Source organism: Caenorhabditis elegans, chromosome IV (assembly GCF_000002985.6).
Source record: "Caenorhabditis elegans chromosome IV".
Classification (NCBI taxonomy): Eukaryota; Metazoa; Nematoda; class Chromadorea; order Rhabditida; family Rhabditidae; genus Caenorhabditis; species Caenorhabditis elegans.
In genome coordinates, this window is record NC_003282.8 from 17,395,983 (window position 1) to 17,417,920 (window position 21,938).

Consider the following 21,938-nt stretch of genomic DNA (forward strand, 5'->3'; position numbering starts at 1 on the left):
GGATTGATTAATCACTTCTGACTTCTTTCTCTGATTATTCTGTTAAGTTTACGTTAAACGTACAATTCAATCCCAGTCCACGAGCACGCAAAATTCCGTATTTTTTCTCATGATATTTCTATGTTGTAATTATATATTTGAGCAGTCACTTATTGCTCTGGCCAACCCAACAAGCACAAAAATCGTTGAGTTTTAAGTTTTAGTTAAGCCTAGACTAGAAGACATTGATGAATGCAACTACTGAAGATTCCATTCATGGCGATCCACGCTACGTTAACTACAAATTCGATCCGTTTACTTTTCCGTTTTTAGTCGCATTCATTCCTCTTATTTATCTTATACCTACAGTTTTTGTGATAATGTTTATTCTGAAAGTATTTATTCGGCGATTACTGACAAAAAAACACGATTTGATGAACCCTCATGTTTTTCTCGTAATTGTGCTCTCACAAGTAACGGTAAGGACTTCAATAATTTTTGTACTTGTTGTTTTTCAAAAGCTTTGCAAAGAACTTACTTTAACTTTTAGAATTTCGGTTACACGTTAGCTGATTATTTTGTCATTCGTGCACCATCAACAGGAATAATGACTTCTTGGTGCGCTTCTCAGAAGCCTAATCATTTTTTGAAAATAATTTTCTTTTTTTCAATATACTTCAACTACACTGCGTTTCTTTTTCCATTATTGTTATCGGTTCTAAGACTCATTCCGTTTAACTATCCTACTAGGCAAAAACAGGTAGGACTGAAAAACTGTAACTATTTCTACGTGGAACGGCAAGATGATTTTTTTTTGCCACTTGTTGATAAATCAAAGAACTTTCAATTTTAAGCATACGATCCGCTCAATTTTTAAAGGAAATGACATCCATATTTTAATAGTTTCAGCTCTGCTCGAAAGTTGTAGAATTTTCGATTCCGTTCATATTTCTCTATCCGTGCATTTTTACATTTACTCTCAATCCGGCGCTTGGACTGTGTCGACAGTACAATGTTTTGTACCAGTTTGGGCATATTTATGTGTTTTTCATTAACAATTGGTTTAATGTAAGTTCTATTCTTGATTTGAAAATTTGGCACATTTCCACATTCAGGTGAAACTAGACAATTTTCTGGTACCAAATGCGATTTTCTGGTTATTTCTTTGTACAATAACCAATGTTATTTCATATAGAAAAATGAAAGTTCTAAGAAATAAGCAAAAAAGTAAAAAACTTCAAAGAGCTGAGCGGTCATTAACTCTTACAACAGTCTCTATGCTATCTGCCCATATCAACAATTTAATTTTTGTTGTAAGTTTATACATGGCATGTTTTCGCATTCAATATTCTGTTTAAGATGATTTACATGTTTTACTTCTCAGTATCTGCTTACCTTGCGGCACTGAGACCATTTGGTAACAATTTCGATATAGTTTTTTCCACAATGATATTCTATTCGACTCATCCGGTTTTCAAAAAGAGAGCAACTACAAATGCTTTCTTCAATGTTAGAGCTCTCAATTTGTGATAAATAATTTGAAGTCCGTTTTATAAACAAGTTTTGCCTCATGAAAAAAGTTTATATTTTAAAACAAAAGTTTTCTACGCCTTAAGTGTGTTCGTTAAGTTTCAAATTGTGGAGCTCCATGAAAATGTTGAAGGCTAAATGGTCAAGACTTGCTACTTGGTTTTAAATATTTGACAGTCGCTGTCACTAGCAAAAACATGACATCTTAATCTTGAAACAGTGTTTTACAGGATAAAGTTGAGAAAAAAATGCTGAAAAATCAATAATTTTGGAGGACCCAGCCGTTGTCGAACACTATCAGAGATCAAAGTAAACAAGAATTTACAAAACTAGTGCTTAGAATATGGCTGAACCACCTGTGTTTGAAGATTTCAAAAACTGCCGAACTCACCAAAGTTTTCCAACCGATCAGATCAAAGATTTCCATACATTTGCAATGAATCAGAATCTCTCTTTATTCTAAAGTTTTTCATTAGAACCGTGATCCGATTAATTAAAAACGCGCATTTTCTCTTGACTTCTTTTATTTACAACTAGAGAAACGTTTTGAGGTTAGGTTTTTTTTTAATTTCAAAGGTAATTAAAAGTAATAAGGTATGAAACACAAAAGATTGATTTCTTTAATAAATGGTTTCAAATGAATTTTTGAGATTATATGATTATCTTCAAATTTTGATTTTCAGTACAAAAATAAACTTTTCAAAAGCTTCCATGTGGCTTCGTGTCTTCCTAGACTGTAAAAACAACAATTTAAACTGAAATAGCGATATTGATGAATTTGCAATGTTAAAAAAAAATTAAAATTCTTTTTTTTAGAAAAATTTAAATTCTCGAAACATTTTCAATTCAGCTATGTTCGGATTGCTCTTTGTCCTCTAGTTGCCCTCATCATATTGTTGCCTATATAAATTCGAAATTCTGCTAGAATTTTAAATTCTCCCCTCCTCTTTAAGCCCACTCCTTCATCTTCTACCTTATTTTCTGGGTCCATAAATATTTTCATAACTGTTGCAATTCATTCAAAATAAACACCGCCTCCTCAAAATTCACCAAAAAAGAATGAAATATTTTAATTTTAAAGCTAAACTGCTGCACTACCTCATTTTCTATATTTATCGCCGTCGACTCCCTCAAATTCCTCTCCTGGACATAACAATACAAGGGAATGAATAAATTATGGTCTTGACACGACAAGTCACTAGAAGTTAGTTGATCTTTGGTGAGATGGTAGCTGGAATAGACACCCTCAAGCTTCTCGACTTCACATAAAATTTGTTTCTCACAAGTATTGTTTTGAAAAATTCAAAAGCGATTAGAAAAAGCCACGGTTAGGAATCTAAAATTAGGTTTATATTAATCGAAAAATTATGCGATTTTTTAACGGCTTCTGAATGTTTTAATGTTTTTGAATGTGGTTGGAAAATTGTTCGAAAAATGTTTGTAATTTTCAAACAACTTAAATTTTCTTTGAAGAATATCTAAAATTAACTCTTAAAAAGGATGAATTGAACATCAGAAAAGAGGTAAAATTCCCTTTATATATGATAGTATTTTATCTAAGAACACGGAGATAATCTCTATTGCAATATGAAACTAGAAAATGATGTCTTATAGAGAGTGTCCTATTTTTGTATGAGGGAAATAAATTGATCTCTTTTGTTTCCTAATCTTTTTTCATATGCTTTCGTTTTCAAAACTCACGTTATCATTTCTATTTCCTGGTAAGTGAACTTCTATAAAATACAAAATCCTATAAAATTAACCAAAAACTGATGAAGAATAATTTTGTCTTCAATTTTATAAACTCTCCCCTGTCGTACTCTATTTGCCCTACATCGTATAAATGTATAAACCTACAATTTGTTTTCTCCAAAACATATACATTTTATTTAGGTACCTCAATTTTATTTTATATTTTTCAGTTCTCGTGACTTTTCTGAATGATTCTAGAAATTCTTTGAGAAAAAACAAATGAAAAATACTAATTTTTTCTCAAAATTTAATGTTTTGGAAATTTGTAACCGTCAATTTAAAAGATATTATCTCGTGGTATCACTAGATTCTGCGAAAATTATGGTGAAATTTTCTAAATTCCACATAATTCCTAGTTACAACCGATCAGAAATCCTACGCAAACTCCGCCCCCTTAATTGCGTTTTGAGCAACAACTAGGCGGAGTCTTCGACAGAGAGCTCATCTCGATCATTCCCTGCTTTATTGTTGTCTTTGAACATTCGAACGGCTGAAATTTATTAAACTGTTTTTTTTAGATTTGGCTTGAAAAATGAATTCGTCAGTTTACAATGATACTGACGCCGATGATCCACCACCATCCATTATCGCACCGATTTTGAGTTTGGACCCAATTACGGTGAGTGTTTGTTTGTTTGTTTATTCGAAATTTGATAAATAGTAACAAAATGTAATGCATAGAAGATCAACGGGGAAAATCGAATAACACATAAAATAAGAAAGACCCGTCAGAGTCCATCTTAAGTATGAAAAGTAAATACTATTTGACAGAAGAGGATAAATCAACGAGAAATTTAAAAGAATGAGATTTGTTGGTTTATGAGGTTCATAAACTGGGAGGGGGAAAGGAATGTTGGTACATTGTGAACAATACTGTTCCAAAGGGGAATACTGTTCCAAAGGGGAATACTGTTCCAAAGTGATATAATAAATAATGTTTCATGAACAATTTTAAAATATCAGAAATTTAGATTTTTATATTTTTAAACATTGACAATTTAGAGAAATCTCCTTCAAAATTTGTGTGCAATATATCTCGAAATATATTGAATTTTGGAAGAAAACACACTAATATCAACATGCATATGAGCAGAAAGAATATTAAGTATGTTTAACTTTCCAAAGTTTCAGCGCCTCATGTTTCACGTGGCAACTGTGTCCATCAATTCCAGTTCCACGTCGATTTCGTCTCAAGAAGAAGCTACAGATGATCCGCTCACAGAAATGCTTGATCGTTTCAGTAGAATCCAACAAGAGGAATGTGATCGCATAGCTAACTTGTGTGAAAACCGACAGCTGTACACGTGGCTTGTAGGTTACGGTTTCATTTTTGTATTTCTCTTGGCGCTGTTCGGAAACGTCGTAAACTTGTTGATCTATAATTCGGATCACATTAAATACTATATTGCCATCAGAATGTTGTGCACAAGACTGGTAAGAAGGATTCAAAATTGGAAATTGTTATTTTAAAACATAGTTTTAGCTTATGAACTCGCTGACTCTAATATGCATGCTTCCTCAAGCGCTTCGCATTGTTTCTGCGTGGGATTCTGATTCACATATAAACGAAATATATTGGGTTTACTATCCGTATCAGATCTATTTTGTCAACCTTTTTGGATTTTGTGCTATGTGGTGAGTTAGCTATTCAATTTTTCTAAACGCTTACAATGTTTCTAGGTTAACTGTGCTTATGACCGCAGAGTGTTATCTTCACGTGTTTTTCCCGTCCCACTCAAAAAGTCTTTGCACCAAGAGAAATCTCTCACGAAGCTATTTCATTATTCTTGTTGTTGGTGCCTTATTGGCATTGATGTATAAGTTCAATCGAAGTGTTACATTGAGCACACATTGCAACCGCGTTATACCGACAATTCACGCTTCTGAAGGTAATTGGTAATCATTTAAGGCCCACGAATAATAGGCATAAAAAGTTTTCTGATATATATATCCAAAAACGTATCGCGAATTTTGTTGTAATTTTGCATCAATCTTGAAGTGCCTCTTTACTGTTCAGTTTTTCAAATAACTTCCTCAGTTGCGTTCTTTGAACTTTTGATCGATTGCCAGTATCAAGGACAAGACAATACAAAATAGAACTTTAGATTTTGTAATGATCTGTCTGGAAAAGATCCACACATTTGCAAACCTCCTCTTCGCTATTGTCGTCCCAATGGGTCTGCTTCTCTTCATGGCAGCGTCAATTCTTTGGAAGTTGGTCTTGAAGCGAAGCGATTTTGTATCGCACTTCACGTATGGCGTAAATAGTATTATCTTCATCATTCTGAAATTTCAGAGCAGAAAAACGTTGTGTGACACGGATTACTCTAATCACCACAGGACTTCAATTAATTGCTGAACTTCCCCCAATTCCTGTTTTCTTGTATGCTACTATTTTCGGACCAGCTGTCACCAACGAGCCTGCTATTTGCGTCTGGAATACTATAGGTGGGCACATCTATTGAAAATTCTTCTGAAATAATTCTACAACATCACTCATTTTCAGCCGTCTTCCTTGGTCTATGCAACGTTTCGCTCTCTTTCTTTGTGTACCTTGTTTTTTCCGACAAGTTTCGTGAAATGGTGAAAACGTGAGTTTTCAAAATTTCAAGATAATTTGGGCTAACAAAACTGCTTTTAATAGGATGGTTGGCAAAGTTTGTTTTTCTGAATATTCAGTTTTCTTTTGAAATCTGAGATCTTGAGGGATAAATTGTATGTTATCAAACAGAGTATGAAATCAAAAAAAAAAAGAGGCAGATTTCTGATTTATCAGAAAAGCTGTTAAGCTAGACTAAAAATCCGATTAACCGAAAGTGCGTGCATAATAATGTTTCTAATTCAGACGTCTCTGTGAGCTGATCCCATGCATCTCTTCCCCTCGATCCTTGGTACATTACTCAAATGAGTCAACTGATCCAAAGTTGAGAACAAACTTGTTGGCACGAGAGCAGGTTCATATAAAACAGCCTGAGACGGAATGTTAGTTTTAATTTTAATGTCGTCAAATTTTTTGAATTTATAGCGTCGGTCTGCACAGAAACCTATCTTCTCAACGAGAAATCTTCAACGAATGATGACTCCTTCTTGTAATCGTTTTTTCTATACTGGAAACTTAACTTTTATATATTTCTGATCAAAACTCTATGCCATGACACTTGCTTCACTATCGCATGATGCTTCTTTTGTTTCCACTCAAATGAAGCTGTTTTTTGAATATTTCCCTATATTTATTAAAATCGTTAATTCAATTTTTAATGAAAACCGGATCGTCACAAGGTCAAAAAGTATATACATACAAGTTTTAAATTAAGATAAACTGATAGACAAATCCTATTCACTATCATCAGTGTCAATCGTCATGTTCAAATGATCTTCATTTCCGCCTAGAAGCTGGCAGACTTCTTCAAGACGTTCCTTCCATCGGGGAACCTCGGCAAGCTGCTTTTCGAGTTGTTGTTTTTCTTCTGAATAGCTCATTCGCTCCCCAATGGTCTTCTCGTTTAAAGATGACACCTTGTAGCCACCTTCGCCGTCATATTGAAGAAGATGCGTATGGAACTTCCTAAAAAAATTAAAACAATTTTAACAAAAAACTGTAGTTATTTTTCCACAGTATAGATCCATGATATTGTAACGTTACTTCTAAAATTATAAATGACTATCACTCTTACCATAAACTTGGCCGATGAGTTACTGTCAGTAGAGTGATTCCAGAATCTTTAATAGCTTGGTAGATACTTCCTTCAACATCTATTGATACTGCAGAGGTGCACTCGTCGAGAAGAGCATACTTGGGCCTGAAGTAACAAATTCCAATTTTCTGATTTGACCAATGTTTTTTTGACTATTAAAAATTAATTGCATGTGAAATATAAACAGGAAAACATTTCCGGAACCATACCTATGATAGAAGACTCTAGCCATTCCCATTCGTTGTTTTTCGCCTCCCGAAAGTACATCCATCCAATCATTCTGGGCATCCCATCCTCCTTCTCGTTCAACAATATGCTCCAAATGCACGATTCTAAGCATTGTCATCAAGTCTTGATCGGTAATCCCTTGTCTTCTCATTTGAATTGTCGTATCTGGATAGATTACTTGGTCACGAAGAGTTCCTAGTGTCATGTAGGGCCTTTGGGGGATGTAGTACATACGGTCTGATGTTGGCTTCTCAAGGTGACCTCTGAAGATATCGAGTGGTTAAATAACAAATTAATTACTTTGAATACCTATACACCGGCCACAAACCACCAAGAATTCTGAATAGAGAACTTTTACCACAACCATTAGGACCAGTAATCAAAACATGCATTCCTGGTGAGATCTGAAATTTTGCAACATAAGTATATTACAAAAATCGGATTAACTACCGTTAATGTCATGTTTTTCACTACGACATCTCCATTTGGAGTCACAATTGGCACCGAGTTAAGAATAATTTCATCGGCTTCGGAGTCTGTGATGATTCCTGGAATTTTCCGCTTTGAATTTAATTCTATAGTTTGCCGGCTTGTAGGATACCTTCGATTTTACTAGTGTCAAATCTTTCCCCTCTCTGACCTTGTTCGGCTCCAGCGCTAACAGTCTGCCGTTGATAAATTCCTTTCTTCGCGTCATCAAATACTTGGAACATTTCATGAACTCGTCCTGTGTAACCAGCTAATTCAGTAACTTCTTTATAGCTTGTCATAAGACGTTCGACTGCGTCTGCCGAGTTGAAAAGAAGAGTTTTGGCAGTAGCATACCCACGGGTTCGTTCAGAGACACCCCGATCCGGGAGATCTTCTAGTTTCGTAGATTCTGAAAAAAATCATTGAAAGTGAATGAAATGTTTTCGAAATCTTACTTTCATCGTCTGCATACTCAGTAGCCAATATAGGAAGTGCAATCATGACCATTCCAGTTCCAGACCATACATATTTCATAAGGAACTGTTCAATCATAATATAAGGAATTCGTTTTTTAAATATTAACATCATTTGTTGATATAATGAGTTAAATGCACCGTCAAGTTGTTTGTATTCCGCCTAAAAATAATTTTCACATTCGACATCCAAAAATATTGCAACAAACCTGATGACCTCCGTAAAATGCAATTTCTTCTGAATTAGTGATTATTCTTGAATGTAAATACCGAAGATGTCCTTTTCTTCTGGCCTCTTCTGCTACCATATGACCGAATCTCGGAGAAACTGCTCTCAAAATTTTTGCTGTCAGAGAGACTGCCATTATAGCCATGCATGATGGTAGGAATGTTGAGCGGCCTGTGCCACGTTGAATCGCTAATTTTATAAGAGTGAATCTGAGAAATGAGCTTCTTTCCAAAAAAAACGCATTCAAAAAACCTACGTTATTAGAGCAACATCCAATACAGGTTTAGTGAGATGGGAGTATAAATGAGCAACACTCTGTGAAAACATTGTTATATCTTCTGTCAAACATTGGTCAGCGTTTTGTAGACGAGTATCCAGGTTAGAAACTGCGTAGTAAGTTTGGTCCTGGATCAATTAGTATAAATTATTTGAGAAAGTTATTGTGCTCTTAGAACTTACAGAAAAATATTGCTTGTATGCATGTTTTGTAAGTCTTGTTCTAAATGCTAATCCCAGGTAAGACTCAAAGAATCTGATCATGGAGTTTACGAATGTAGCTGGCAGAGCGACAAGAATCCATTTAACGAGATGAAGCACAAATTGCAAGACATTCTGAAAATACAACTTTTTGAAAAGAGATTAAATATTTGCACAGGTGGTGCATTTGTTTCAAGCCGCACCAATACATATTTTCTAATAGTAATTCTCAATTTTAAAGAATTTATTCTAAAATATTTCTTCACTTCCCATTTTGGATAAATAAAATATAATTTGAACCAGCTTGAATTAGAATTGCCTAACATGGGTTGAATTGGGGTTTCATTATTTGAATAAAAACAATTCCTCACCTTTTCCACAATTGCTTGAACCATTGATCCTTCAAGTTGAGCCACAAAAATGGTCAAAAACGTTCGGCAAATGAGAATTATTGAATGCATCCCTAAAAATCATGTTTATACTTTCAAGATTATTGCAACTGTAATAATATCACTCACCTATAATTCCAGCTTCTTTACTAAAAACTCCTGGAATCATTATTTTCAACAGTTCTTTCAATTGCTTCAAGAATTGGGGGTCAAATGCCTTTTTCTTATTCTTTTTCGGTGTTCCATCGGACGCAACACTGTCTTCTTTCTCCATTTTATGGTGTGATTTTTGAGATTTTCGGAGTGAAACCCAGTGAGCTACTGCAACTGCTGCGACTCCTGCTGCACCGACGAGCAGTGCTTTTTTCCGCTTTTCAGGATCTATTCCAGTTTCCAGAAACTTTGATTGAACTGACATTTTATTTCTGAAATTTTTGACATTGAGAAGTTTTTGAAAAAAAAGAAAACATTCACAAAATAGCTAAAATATACCATGAAAAATAATGAAAAAATCTACGATATTAAAAAAGGTTTAGTTTTTATTAAGAAAATAACTAGTTTTTATATAATAATGGTGTGAATGAAAAAGAAACGACCAGTGTTGTCTACGCAAAAATGTGCGATAAGACAACAAATAAATTGGTTAGATCAACGTAGAATAGACTCCGATTAAAACTGCACAGAGTGCGTTTTTCATGAAGCCATTTTCAGAAAATGGAAAACTTGAATGGAGGACGAAGTTCCGGCCGAACTGATTTTGAAGAAAAATTTGAATTGCGAAATCCAGAGTTGTACTTTGTTTTTTGTACCGATAAGATTAAAATACCCAGATGCAAGAAATCTGGCTACAAGCTATCTCACATAGAATGCTTTAGTTTCAATTTGAGAAGTTATCTTCAGAAAATATGTTTAATAGTAAGCAATACGCTTTTCTTTTAATAATACATATTCAAAATAAAGTTTAAAAAACCATGTTTTATTTAATAAAAACGATTTTTTGAGGGCCTTAAACTAAATTTAATTATTTGCTTAAGATAAAAACAACCAAAAATAAAAACCGTCTTGTTTTTGTTATCATGTCATCACATCACCACCCCTCCTCCTTTCTATCGTTTTCTCTTATCAGTTGAAAAATATACATTAAAGGGCATCTTTGACTAGACTGTGGTGATTTTCGAAAAATGCGAAATTTCTGATAGTATCAACAAATTTAAACTTTTAAAGAGGAAGAATTCAACTTAAAGTAAGATCAGTGACCATTAAGAGTAAGAAACCAATGAATAAGAAAATAGAAAACGGATTCTGATAAGGTGAAAACAGAGAAGATAGGGGACAGATGAAGCCAAGATGTGTAATACTGTGTCTATTCGAGAATTTGGTGTGTTACTTCTTGTTCTTCTAGATACATTGTCATTAATTGAAAGTAAGGGACATGGGAAAGTGGAGTGATTGAAAAAATTACACTGTATTTTATCAAACTACAGAGTTAAGTGAGTGTGTCATCCGAACGCAGTTATTTGAACACATATAGAAAATCTCAAAATCTGAAATCCGAAATCTGACATCTGAAATATGAATTCTGAAATGAAATGAAAAAATGACATCTGGGTTGAAAGCAAATCAACGTTGATTTACTATATTAATATACAAAACTGATGCATGTAACCTTTATTTAAAATCAATCAGATATTGCAATTATTTTCTGCCCAGACTGTTCTCGATAGCAGCTTGTTTCTTGGCCATCATATCTTCAATTTTCTTCTTTGCTTCTGGACTCATGTTGGATTCACCCAAGAAAGCATTGACCTGGTCTTGAAGACCCATAAGAGCTTCAATGTCTTGATCGCTTGGGACGGCTTGAACGGAAGAGATGAAGATGAGGGAGAGAATGGAGAGGAGGAGAATATGGAGGAACTGCATTATTGTAATGAACTGAATCGAATTGATACATTTGAATGAAGAAAGTTGGCTTTTATAACGAATCTAGTTCCTTGAATAAGTTCTCATCAGTATAAATACTGAGAAAAAATAAAATATGTGAACCGTTATCATCAAAAAGTTGGAAATTTTATTAGAGGAAGATAACTTTTTTGAAATTGTTGTACAAGTTTTAATGCAGATGAATTTTATTTGAAACACAACGAAATCTTAAAGAAATCAATCTTTTTTTTCCAAAGCTCTTCTCAATAGCTGCTTGTTTTTTGGCCATCTGTTCTTGAATTTTTCTTTTGGCTTCCGGTCTCATGTTTGATGATGCCAGGTATGATTCCACATTTTCTTGAAGACCCATCATTGCTTCGATTTCAGCATCACTTGGAACAGCGTTGACTGAAGAGATAAAGACGATAGAAAGAATAGAGAGAAGAAGAATATGAAAAAATTGCATTCTTGTTGAGAACCAATGGATACTGTTCCTTAAACCGAGAAAGAATATATACAATTTTTTGCTTCAGACTATGGGAAAATGCCATTAAATTATATCATAAACGGGAAAAATTAAGTTCCCAAAGATTATTAGATTTTCAGTATGAAGCAAATAATTGTGCAAATATGGAGATGTGTGAAAATATTTTTTCTGTATGTATCTTAGCTGACTTTGAGGAGCGCATGAAAATACGCCGAACACCGAGTTTCAAATTTTTTCGGCTCCCGGCTTGCGTTGGGAGCCGAGTTCAATTTTTTATTCGGTTGTGTTAAAAACTACAATTTAATTCTGTTTCATGAAAAATGTCACACAACAAAACAAGAAAGCCAGCTGAAAAATATTTCGCGTGAGCCGAAACGAGCCCAACTGCTACGCCGAGAGTCGAGAGCCGCAAATCCCTGGTATGTATTATTTCTTTAATAATGTTGATCGTTCGACTTTGTAAATTCATTTAAAAAATATTTTTTTTGGTCAACCTCATCTTGCCGTTAAGTTATTTATGTCCTTTTTTTTTAACTGTGCGAGGTTTGAAAATTTGGCTCCTTTAGCCTACTTTTTTAGCCTCCTAATACTTTTAGATTAATATTAGTTCAAAAAAAATTTCGAGTGTAATTATTCATTTACCGTAACAAACACAGACACATAAACTTGCCAAAAAAAAAAGTACAAATAAATTGAAGTTTGGTGTACAAAATACCTCAATACTTTAAGATTAAAATATTGAGATCAAAGATATGAGAGATCGATGGGATTTATTTTAAAACGCATTAATTCACAGAGAGATCTGTTTAGAGATGTGTTTGTTCGGTATCCTGATAGAAGACCATACTTGTATCAGAATTTCCACGTGTCAGAGTTGAATCATTTTGCCATAGAGGAGTATTGTTGGTTGGTATTGATCGAGATGACGTAGCACCAGCATCACAGATTAGGCGGGATGTTGAACTAAAATATTTTGTTTGAAATCTTGGCAAAATTGACTTTTTGTTACCGTCTTGGAAGATCTTGAACTCCGTTGGTTGTCATAATGCTTTGACCATCATCTCCAATGTCGTTTTTCATCTGACATTTAAAATTTTAAACGTGTCTTTAGTTTTTGAATTACCTGTAGCTGAGTGTTCAACAATCCATATAAAATCCAATTGCTTGATGAACCAAAATATGGCAATAAATGAACACAATAAATGGCAAATAGCACCCATTCGGAATTTGTGGTTGGTTTTCCAAGCAGAGACATGATGATTGCGTAAAGAACCGAGAACCAGTACGGAGTCCAACAAACAAAATATACAGCTGCGATCAGAACTGTGTAGACTACAACACGACGAACTGGAATTGCAGAACGAGGAAGTACTCGCTTATGGGCATACAGTTTGTTGATTAGTTTGAGATTGAAGTAGACAATAAGAATTAGTGGAACTACGTAACCAAGGATGAAGGTTCTGAAAACACATAACTATACAAACTTACATTATAAGAGAAATGCACTCACGTTGAAGTAAACCAGTAGAAAATAGGACCAGGCATCATATCAGAGCACTTGAAAACCCTTACTCTTGTAATGTTAGCTGATTCATGAGCTTTTAATTCATGAAGAACCATTTCCTTTGCACTTGCGTAAGTCAGCATCGGAAGGAGAAGGACAAAGGCGATTGAGGAGAGGCAGGCTATCGTTGAGATGACAAAAGTACGGCTACGTAGACGATGATGATGTGGATAGCAGACAGCCACGTATCTGTCGAATGACATTGCAGTTATCAAAAACGTTGAGGCTATTCTCCCAACACTTCCGAATACGTGATGCACTTTGCACATTGTTGTTCCGAATATCCAAAAACCGATTACTGAATCCAAAATTGCAGGTGGTAAGGAGAGTGACATGACAAAGTCGCACACGCATAGAGCTCCAATGTAAAGAATTGCATTGTCGCCATGACGTTTCATTCTAAAAAAACTCCCTGTTAAATTTTTTAAATCATTTTTTTCAATTATTGAATTCGTAAGGTTTCAAAATGGTTCACATTATTTTCATTACCCAGAAATTGGTGCAATATTATGTAGAACATCGTTGAATGATAAGAACATCTATCTTTTTGGCTCGAAAATATTGGAAAAATTTCCCAAAGTTATCAAGCAACGCAGCTTATGAAAAATATTACGAAAATATTACAGTACAGCGAACGTCGTTGGTGTTATTGAAAAAAACTTTTGATGAAAATTAGACGTATGAAAATTTGTTCCTCGTTTTTTTTCAGCATGTAGTTTTTATAAATTCGATATTTGAATTTTTGTGGAGACCTAGTTTAGGTTTTGAAGTTATCGATTTCTAGTTTATGATTAGATCCTTTTAGATAAAAATTCGCAAAACTGTTTTAATCTGGAAATAGATGAAAAAATAACAACGCTGAGAAAATGCGAACCTTTTCCTCCTGTCCTCAACCACTCCTCGAATAATGGTAATGATAGATGAGTTTCCGCATACTCCGACAATGAAGCAAAGCACAAAAACCACAACTACTATGAGAACTTTCGGCTGGAGTTCCTGAAAATATTACATTTTTTTAAAGTATGAAGTATTTTTTTAAATTTTAAAATTCTTTTGTCACCTCTAACCTATAGGTTATAGCTATACCAGTAACCTAAATAATAAAAAAAAAACAACAGATTTCTACTCCCGTCTCCCTGTTCCTTCCGTCTCAACTTCCTGCTCCAATGTTTTCTCATAATGAGAGTTTTCCAGACGACATAAACAAATGCACGAACATGATACAATAGCATGGGTAGGGTGGAAATTTAATTGAAAAAAGTTCCCCTGGTTTGCATATTGTAAAACATATAATTTCTGTTCTAAAAATACAATTTAATTTTGATTTTAAATCAAATCGTTTGGTCTGAATTTGATTAAAAATGACGACACCCGTGGGTGGGTAAATACGGTTCTAATAAATAACAGGTTTTTCATATCTAAACTAGTCTATCTAATTCCTGTTTTTTCTTTTTTATAACTTATAAATTTGAAAACAAAACATGAAAACATTTGAAAATAAAAAAACGTTTTAAGTGTTCACCACTCATCATTTTGGAAGTTAATCGAAAGTACAGTTTTTTTGGTGTTCACATATTCTAAACGTTTTCATGTAGTCGGATGAAAAAATTATAGAAATTCAAACTTGTCCTTTAAAAAAATTAAAATTTTCCGTTAATTCTACAACTTAACAAACTTTGACTGATTTTTTCGAAATTAAAGTTTATTGAAGTGTTTTATCACAACACTTGGCCGCCTTTAATTATTTTCATTATGATTACAATCAGACAACATCCCCACTGGCACTATTTCAATTATGAAAAATTATTTTGTAATAACTTGTTGTCTGTTGTATTCTTTTCACTTGAGAGAAATATGTGCCTTACTTGTTTTTTTTTCTGTAAGTCTTTGAATATTCTTTGTTTCCTGTTTGCCATCCTATATCTACATAATTTACTTCTTTCTTTTTGTCCCCGTCTAATTTTAGTTTCTTTTCTTCTCCTTGGCTCTTCTTCGGCTCATTTCGTTTGCTCGTCAATTTTAATTTTATCCCTTTTTTGACGTTTTTTTAATTGAAAATTGCCATCCATTTTTTACAAAAGTTTCAAAGAAGAGATAATGACATAATGGGTTTAGGTAATTGATAAAGACTGCGAAAAAATAATTATTTTAATTTTCCTGTTTATTTTTATTTTTGCGAATAGAAAATGCACCAGTGGAATGAATCACTTGAAATCACACAGTCTCAACTTTTTGCACACCCTAAGCTTCAATTAGCAAAAAAATTTGCAATGTTGTTTTCACACATGGACAACACCCCCTTGATGTAATCTGAATCTTTTACCCGCTTGAACAAAAAGAAACGGGAAACGAGAGTGGATTTAATTACAAAAAAATAGACGGATTTCGGAGAAACGGGCGGCTTGATCGGAAAATGAGAAAAGTTGGCAACATTCTCAAGAAAATCATCTAATTTAATTAGACATTCTATTTTGAACAAAAAGTATCGGCATTTTTTACCTGGCGAAAAGTCTAAAAACGAAGTTTTCTATTTTTTATGATTACTCTTTTTGCATCTTACTCATGATCCAAGAAGATGTTTTCACAATCTCTCTGAACCGATTTTAAAAAACAAATCTTTGGGTAAATGACTGAAAATATTGTTTCTTTTTTGTTTTGTTTATTATTCTAGATTTTAAATTTTCAAACTTCACAAACCCCAAATTTTTGTGAAACGCTTAGTTTTTGGTTTTGAATTAATTCAATTTTGAACTCGAAAATGATTTTCAAGATTTAAATCTTAAATTCTGAGAATTATTTCTTTTTCCCTAGAGAGCTCTAAATATGGAAACTATTATTCACTTTGCGGAAAATGGCTTCGTCGTGTCATGATGGAACCAACCGACTGATTTTCACGTCATGTGAATTGGAAGTAATAAAACAAAAGAATATGCTGCCTGAAACGTAACAGATGTGAGATGATTACCTATAGCCACATGCGATTCTGGAAAAAAGTTAAGAACATTTAGCGAGTTTTTACTATTACAACGGAAAGATCTCATTTTCGTAAAGAACTGGAAGTTCTCAAAATTTTGGTCAGTTTCAAACGTAAATCTAAAATAGCCTATGGTTTATTCCCTTCTCTTCACAACATTCACATTTCATATTTTAAATGAATTCTATCCGGCTTACTCTTTCACATACTCTTATTGTTTGACAGATGTTGCCCTATTCTGGGACACAAGCTCATCTCGTTAAAGTAACCCTATTGGATTTTATAAGCTCGGTTTTGCTTTCCGCCCACAAGGGGTTCAGCGAAACGATTTTTTCGATTTAAACTGAATTTTTGGGTCTGCATATATAATAAATCTTGAATTGTCAAATACATATAGCCATTTCTTACTCAAACATTCAATAGTTTTTTTTCTTAAAATATTTTCTCGTAAACACATCTAGTCACGCGAGAAGTTGTTCACTTAATTTTTTACTTTTTTCACAGATTTCCATCACGCTATCAGCTTTGAGAATGAATTAGGTCATGTGAAACGTTGTCTAGACTTTGAGGACATTTTTCAAAAAGGACAACAGCGTATATATAAGCAAAACTGCAATATAATTTTACCTATGTTTAGCTGGAATACCCAATAATTTTTGCGAACTCTCCCCTAATCTCTCAAAAATTTTCATTATGGAAAAACAAACAAACTTGTGCCTGGGATAAAATAACAGAACTAGCCACAAAAATACGTATCACATCCGAAAATACTTAGAAAAGAATCATAGAACCTCAGAAAAAAATGTTCTGTTCTTTTTCTCAAAATACCGAACTTGGTCTCAACATGATTTTTAAAAAGTGGAAAAAATCTATGGAAACCTCAATAAGTTTTAGCAATAGCAAGAACCACACCCTTATGCAAAAAGTCAGCCGTATCGAGACCGATTGTTGAAAATTTTTGCATATTAGCCATGACTGTTTGAGGCGTCAAAATAAGTTTTCAAATTAACAAAAAGCGTTTACAAAGTTGTTTCTATTCAAATTTTATCCAATCATACGTTGAGAAAAAGAAAACTAACCTGTATTGGTGGATAGACATTGCGTACCCAGACGGGACCACCAGTGTGATTTGGACAATACAAAATCCCATCGGGCTGCTCTTGACACATGGTCGCATTGATGGATGCCATCACACGACTGTAATGTTCTCTATAGATTTCGAATTCCGTAGATGCGTCCATTTTCAGAAATAGACTTTTTTGTTGAAGTGGCTGTTGTGGTGGCGGAGTACGTTGCAACGTTTCGTTTAACGAAATTTCAGACATTTTCAGATAATCGAATTCAGGAGACGTTGAGTTCAGAATCAGATGTGGCAAATGAATAGGGTTAAGCTAAGGGGCGTGGGCAATTGGATTAGGTTCCGCCCATTTTTTTCTGGTGTGTATGAGTGTGCGGCGTCCTGGAGAGCCCGACGCCAGAAATATTGAGCAAAAGTCATGGAAAATGAATTGAAGTTTGTGGAGGAGGAGGTAGAAGCGGGCGTGAGAAATTTTCGAATTTTTGGAAGGATTATTAATTTTTGATTAGCGACCGATTCTCAGATTTTCTTCTCATTTAAGGGAGAGATTTCAAATATTAGAATGCAAACCGAGAAAGGCAACATGGGCAAATAAAAATACAAAAACTTCGCTTGCTTTATCGACAAGGAACAGTTTCTGGCAACGTTTCAATTATCAATATGAGAAAATTATTGAATTCGCTAAACTGTTAAAAAAATTTTAAGTGAAAAACTGGGCTTTTAAGAAGGAATAATAATAATAATAGAATGATGTTTTGAACGTTTAAGAAAAACGACCCAGTGTACGTATTTCAAACTATTTAATTTCTAAAATTAGTACTTTAAATTCGTTCTTTTTAGTTCAAAAACTCGATAAAAAGTTAATTAAGAAAAATATAAAATCATAATTTAAAATGTTTATATTTTTTCTTTGTTTTTGTGTTAACTTTTTTTTGCGATTTGTTTCAAAAATGTGGAAAAACAGTAATAGCCGAATATGACTATAAAAATTGTAATTGTTTTCTACATTTTTTGCTTTATTTTTTTTTCAATCTGACAAAAATGTAGTTGTTTTTTTAAATCATAAAGAGAATTGTGTTAAGTATTTTAGGATGCCCGAGTAATTCGATGGCATGGCTGCGCGCACTTTTTTTTTTTTGATTTTTTGAATTTCTGATGTGAGACATAGTTTGTCAAAATTTCAGGCAATGTTTGGTAGAGCAAAATGAACATAACTCGATAGAATTTGTTCAAACTTTAAAATTAGTCGAAAATTGATGATTAAATTAGCCGAAAATGGATAATTACAGTTGTTTATTGTCTTTTTGTTGAAAAATTCTGAAAGTTGAGAAAAAAGTTTCAAATTATATTTTTTCTAATTTATACTAAAAAAACAAAAATATCAAAACTAAGTCATTCATCTGAGTAAGCGGAAAGTTTAAAAAGAATTCAGTTTTCAAAAAACGATTTGAATTTTTTGTTGCAATTTATTTTTAATTACAAAAGTTAGGAAGGATTCTATAACAACTTTACAATTATGTACGGTCATTAAAGTTAAAAATATATCTTTTTAAATCTCCATTACTAACACTTTCATACTATTCCAATTTTTTCTAAACACAAGAAGCGTTATTAAATGTTTTTTGGTTACGCATCAGGTTCGTTTTTTAAATTTTTCTTCTAAAAACCACTGTTTCTTGATATAATAACTTATTATTATGAACGTTTCCATAGCAACACAACTTCAAAGTTACACATCGAACTTCCTTATTCTGAAAATGTGCCTATATTTTCCAAAGCTTTCCTATTGCTGATATAAGCAGGTGAACATTTTTTGTGTTTGGGAATGTCAAACTGGAAAATTTACCAGAGAGTCTTTATTCTTTTTTCATATTTTTGGAGGCGGGCAGCTGAATTTTTTCTCTCAAGTTGGAAAAACGCCTTATGATATGTGGGTGAAATTGAAAATTAAAATTCTTAGAGTTACGGTAGCTAGTGATCAAATAATCTGATCAGTGGTTGTTGTTTAGGTTTATTATAAAAATATAAACCTTAAGAAACAATGAAAATTATAAGTGAATTGTCGTAAATAAATATAAAATTCGAAAAATACATGAGCTTTATAGTAGTTGTTAACTGAGAAGTCTTACAATTGAAAAAAAATGGGATAATTTTTGAGATTTTATGATTTTCGGAGAAAATAAATGCGGTGTGTGAAAACTAAATCCGTTAAAATTTTGAAATTGTTCTAAATGCAACATCATTTTGGTCAGCAGGTTTCACGATTTGAAACTAAATTTAATCTGTGGTTCGTGAGCTTTGGTAAAATGAAAATTGAGAAAGAGATTTAGAATTAGTGTGAATCAAATAATTTTTGTTGGAAATTAGTTTTATTAAAAATAGAACAAGCCATAAGAGTTAGTTTTGAATTCCCAATAATAATATTGTTTTAATTTTATTTTGTTAAAATTTGGAGAAAACAAACAGCAAATTTTTGCGATATTGTTATAATTTTCAAAAAAAAAAGAACACCTTAAAGATTGCGTCACTGATTAATGCATAAATTAAATTTGTAAAATTTATAAACATATTTTTTTTCACGTGAAAATACAGCTATACACGCGGGAAAATTCGGAAAAATATATTGGTTTAGAAAACCAATAGCTTCAAAATATTGAGCTGGATTTAGCGGGAACAAGAACATATAAAAATACTGAACAATTTTCGGCATGACATTATTTGTGGGTGTGCGTGCGTGGCAGTGATAAAATAATCAATTCGGAAATGCAATTTGAAAATTACTTCAGTAACCAATTTTTGGTAGGAAAGAGAAAGTGAATAAACAGTTCCAATTATTTTCATGGGATTCAAACGTTTTGAATCTTCCACAATCTTTTAGATAGTTTTGAAGTGATGCAACAGAAAAAAAACAGGGTTTTTAGAAACGACTAAAGCCGATTAAAACGCTGGATTTTATGATGTATGTGGTAGGTTTTAAGAAAAAAAAAACTTTCTTCAAAAATATCTTTGATTAAAAAAATGTTCAGTTGAGAGTTGAGAGTTGAAGTTGAGAGTTTCAATGTAATTCAAGCAAAAAGTATTATTTTTTAATTATTGCCACAAAATTAATTTTCAAAAATTTGCAAAATAAAGACAGTGAAGTTTTTTTGTACAAAAGGTAATTCAAGCTTAAAATATTTCAAAAACATGTTAACATTTTCGAATTTAAGACAAAAAATAGTCAATGGTGGGGTATGTTTATTGTTAATAGTCTAAAAAGTTGGAATCAAAAAACTAATTTTCTTAAATATAGTTTAAAAATTTGTTTAATAGTATACCAAATCATCACACTTTGGATGTTAGTTCAGTATATATTTTTTTTGCTTTGAGTACATTTTTTTTGTATGGAAAAAAGCCAAACCAATGTGCCTACTCAAAATTTACAATTAATAGTGAAGAACAATATTTTCGGTAAACGATTCTTTAAAAACAATTTCAGGTCTATTTCAAAGATACTTTAAGAAGGAAGACGATCAAATATTTTGCAAAATAGAAAAGTAGTTTAAAGGATCAAAAATAACCACTTATTTCTGATTACTTTTCTTCTATGCTCACTGAAACACCAAAAACCGAATGGTTCTGTGCAGTTTCATCATTATTTTCAATTTCGAATGTGCAATTTCCTCCCTCACGAGGTCGCAAGTGGGGACGTCATTTCCTTATTAGCGTGTATAGATTTATTTTATGCAGTAATAGCTTTATGAAACATTCATGAACTAGCCTATTCTGGAGGGTTGTTTGAAAGTTCAAGAAAGAAATTTTCTGGTTACTTTTTTGGATATGTTCGGACATTTTGTGAGTGTCATGTGATCAGTGCAAAAGTTTACAACTTTCCTAGCGGGTACTATTCATTGATCTTGCTACATTTTAAAGTTACACATTTTAATATTTACATAGCTTACAATTAGTTATTTCTAGCAAAAGCGTAAAACTAAGATTTTGCAACAAATTTCACGTTAAATTTTTTAAATATTTAAAGGATTTAAAAATAGGAAACTAATCTTAAAATTGTTTTTTTGAAATATGTACAAGTGAATCCCCAAAATTCAAAATATCTTTTTGTCTTGGTGTTCCTGTTTTGACAATCAAAACAATTAAAGTTTTAATGATTGATTTTGTACAAAACTAAATTGGCAAACAAATACTATCAAAAAGTTGTTCTAAAACTTTTTTGCATAATAAAAAACCGGATTTGAAATTTTCATTTTGTGACAGCAATAGATGGGAAAAAATTTGAATTCAATTGAATAATATTGACTTTCAAGTCATTAAATTACTCCTATGCAGCACGAGCAATCCTATTTTAGTAATTGGCCTAAAATGTATCTTTTGCTCTTTATACTATGATCGCATTGGTCAAATAGTTTCAAAAATCCAGTTGATATGATATGAAGAGAAAGAAAGCAATACCAAATTAATAAGATTTTGACCCAAATTTTGATATAAATGAGGAATCAAATAATCAAAGGAATGTGAGAAACTGAGAAAAATATAGAAAAATACTCACCTCGAATCTGAAGCCGGCATTTTTAATAAGGATACACTGGATCTTGATTATGTGGCAGTGGTGTCTATTGAAAAATATAAATTAACAAAGTTGAAAAGAAATTTCAAAAAGAGGAGAGAGCGAGAAAGAGTACTTTTTTGAATAGG

At 32.8% G+C, this 21,938-nt stretch overlaps 6 protein-coding genes and 5 non-coding genes across 13 annotated transcripts; 6 read left to right on the forward strand and 5 right to left on the reverse strand.

Annotated features, from left to right (window-relative positions):
- Nucleotides 1-227: 227 nt before the first annotated feature.
- sru-15 (Serpentine Receptor, class U) lies at nucleotides 228-1,509 on the forward strand (the record flags this gene model as incomplete). Its single annotated transcript, NM_070702.1, has 5 exons — nucleotides 228-458; nucleotides 530-739; nucleotides 889-1,047; nucleotides 1,095-1,292; nucleotides 1,339-1,509. The coding sequence occupies 5 exons, from the start codon at nucleotides 228-230 to the stop codon at nucleotides 1,507-1,509; spliced, it is 969 nt and encodes a 322-aa protein (NP_503103.1).
- Nucleotides 1,510-2,936: 1,427 nt separating this feature from the next.
- 21ur-9474 lies at nucleotides 2,937-2,957 on the forward strand. Its single transcript, NR_068538.1, has one exon.
- An 815-nt stretch (nucleotides 2,958-3,772) lies between these two features.
- Nucleotides 3,773-6,480, forward strand: T02D1.4 (G-protein coupled receptors family 1 profile domain-containing protein). Its single transcript, NM_070703.4, has 9 exons — nucleotides 3,773-3,880; nucleotides 4,393-4,695; nucleotides 4,745-4,896; nucleotides 4,942-5,150; nucleotides 5,367-5,514; nucleotides 5,558-5,709; nucleotides 5,768-5,852; nucleotides 6,107-6,243; nucleotides 6,287-6,480. Exons 1-9 carry the CDS (start codon nucleotides 3,794-3,796, stop codon nucleotides 6,352-6,354), a joined length of 1,341 nt encoding a protein of 446 aa, NP_503104.2. The 5' UTR covers nucleotides 3,773-3,793; the 3' UTR covers nucleotides 6,355-6,480.
- On the reverse strand, nucleotides 6,473-9,648 carry pmp-4 (ABC transporter domain-containing protein). The gene is made up of 12 exons (NM_001306751.3): nucleotides 9,353-9,648; nucleotides 9,206-9,297; nucleotides 8,817-8,969; nucleotides 8,614-8,762; nucleotides 8,338-8,566; nucleotides 8,111-8,291; nucleotides 7,786-8,064; nucleotides 7,635-7,732; nucleotides 7,494-7,588; nucleotides 7,166-7,447; nucleotides 6,936-7,061; nucleotides 6,473-6,826 (listed from the first exon to the last, which is right to left on the reverse strand). The coding sequence occupies exons 1-12, from the start codon at nucleotides 9,639-9,641 to the stop codon at nucleotides 6,595-6,597; spliced, it is 2,205 nt and encodes a 734-aa protein (NP_001293680.1). The 5' UTR covers nucleotides 9,642-9,648; the 3' UTR covers nucleotides 6,473-6,594.
- Nucleotides 9,649-10,918: 1,270 nt separating this feature from the next.
- On the reverse strand, nucleotides 10,919-11,143 carry T02D1.7 (uncharacterized protein; the record flags this gene model as incomplete). Its single annotated transcript, NM_001306750.3, has 1 exon — nucleotides 10,919-11,143. One exon carries the CDS (start codon nucleotides 11,141-11,143, stop codon nucleotides 10,919-10,921), a length of 225 nt encoding a protein of 74 aa, NP_001293679.1.
- C06A12.17 lies at nucleotides 10,935-11,062 on the forward strand. The gene has a single exon (NR_068539.1). It is a non-coding gene; the product is annotated as an Unclassified non-coding RNA C06A12.17 (non-coding RNA).
- Nucleotides 11,144-11,333: 190 nt separating the features above from the next.
- T02D1.9 (uncharacterized protein) lies at nucleotides 11,334-11,609 on the reverse strand (the record flags this gene model as incomplete). The annotated part of the gene is made up of 1 exon (NM_001307297.3): nucleotides 11,334-11,609. One exon carries the CDS (start codon nucleotides 11,607-11,609, stop codon nucleotides 11,334-11,336), a length of 276 nt encoding a protein of 91 aa, NP_001294226.1.
- Nucleotides 11,610-12,247: 638 nt separating this feature from the next.
- Nucleotides 12,248-21,841, reverse strand: npr-26 (G-protein coupled receptors family 1 profile domain-containing protein; the record flags this gene model as incomplete). Of its 3 annotated transcripts, NM_001313029.4 has the most annotated exons (7): nucleotides 12,261-12,593; nucleotides 12,640-12,710; nucleotides 12,754-13,090; nucleotides 13,141-13,593; nucleotides 14,069-14,190; nucleotides 17,248-17,365; nucleotides 21,793-21,841. In NM_001313029.4, the coding sequence occupies 7 exons, from the start codon at nucleotides 21,810-21,812 to the stop codon at nucleotides 12,437-12,439; spliced, it is 1,278 nt and encodes a 425-aa protein (NP_001299958.1). The 3 variants fall into 3 exon arrangements, with proteins under 3 accessions (NP_001299957.1, NP_001299958.1, NP_001368541.1); NM_001313028.3 differs by lacking the exon at nucleotides 21,793-21,841 and having other exon boundaries at nucleotides 12,248-12,593; nucleotides 17,248-17,540; NM_001380572.1 differs by lacking the exon at nucleotides 21,793-21,841 and having other exon boundaries at nucleotides 12,437-12,593; nucleotides 17,248-17,358.
- On the forward strand, nucleotides 14,539-14,559 carry 21ur-11618. Its single transcript, NR_068540.1, has one exon.
- Nucleotides 15,318-15,338, forward strand: 21ur-13661. The gene has a single exon (NR_068541.1).
- On the reverse strand, nucleotides 17,869-17,889 carry 21ur-13216. Its single transcript, NR_068542.1, has one exon.
- Nucleotides 21,842-21,938: the final 97 nt, after the last annotated feature.

Coding starts and splice junctions, on each gene's coding strand:
- T02D1.4 (NM_070703.4), top strand. CDS start 3,794: ATGAATTCGTCAGTTTACAATGATACTGACGCCGATGATCCACCACCA. Junction 3,881..4,392: donor TGAGTTTGGACCCAATTACG/GTGAGTGTTTGT, acceptor CCAAAGTTTCAG/CGCCTCATGTTTCACGTGGC. Junction 5,515..5,557: donor GATTTTGTATCGCACTTCAC/GTATGGCGTAAA, acceptor CTGAAATTTCAG/AGCAGAAAAACGTTGTGTGA.
- pmp-4 (NM_001306751.3), bottom strand. CDS start 9,641: ATGTCAGTTCAATCAAAGTTTCTGGAAACTGGAATAGATCCTGAAAAG. Junction 9,298..9,352: donor TAAAGAAGCTGGAATTATAG/GTGAGTGATATT, acceptor CATGATTTTTAG/GGATGCATTCAATAATTCTC. Junction 7,448..7,493: donor GGTTTGTGGCCGGTGTATAG/GTATTCAAAGTA, acceptor CGATATCTTCAG/AGGTCACCTTGAGAAGCCAA.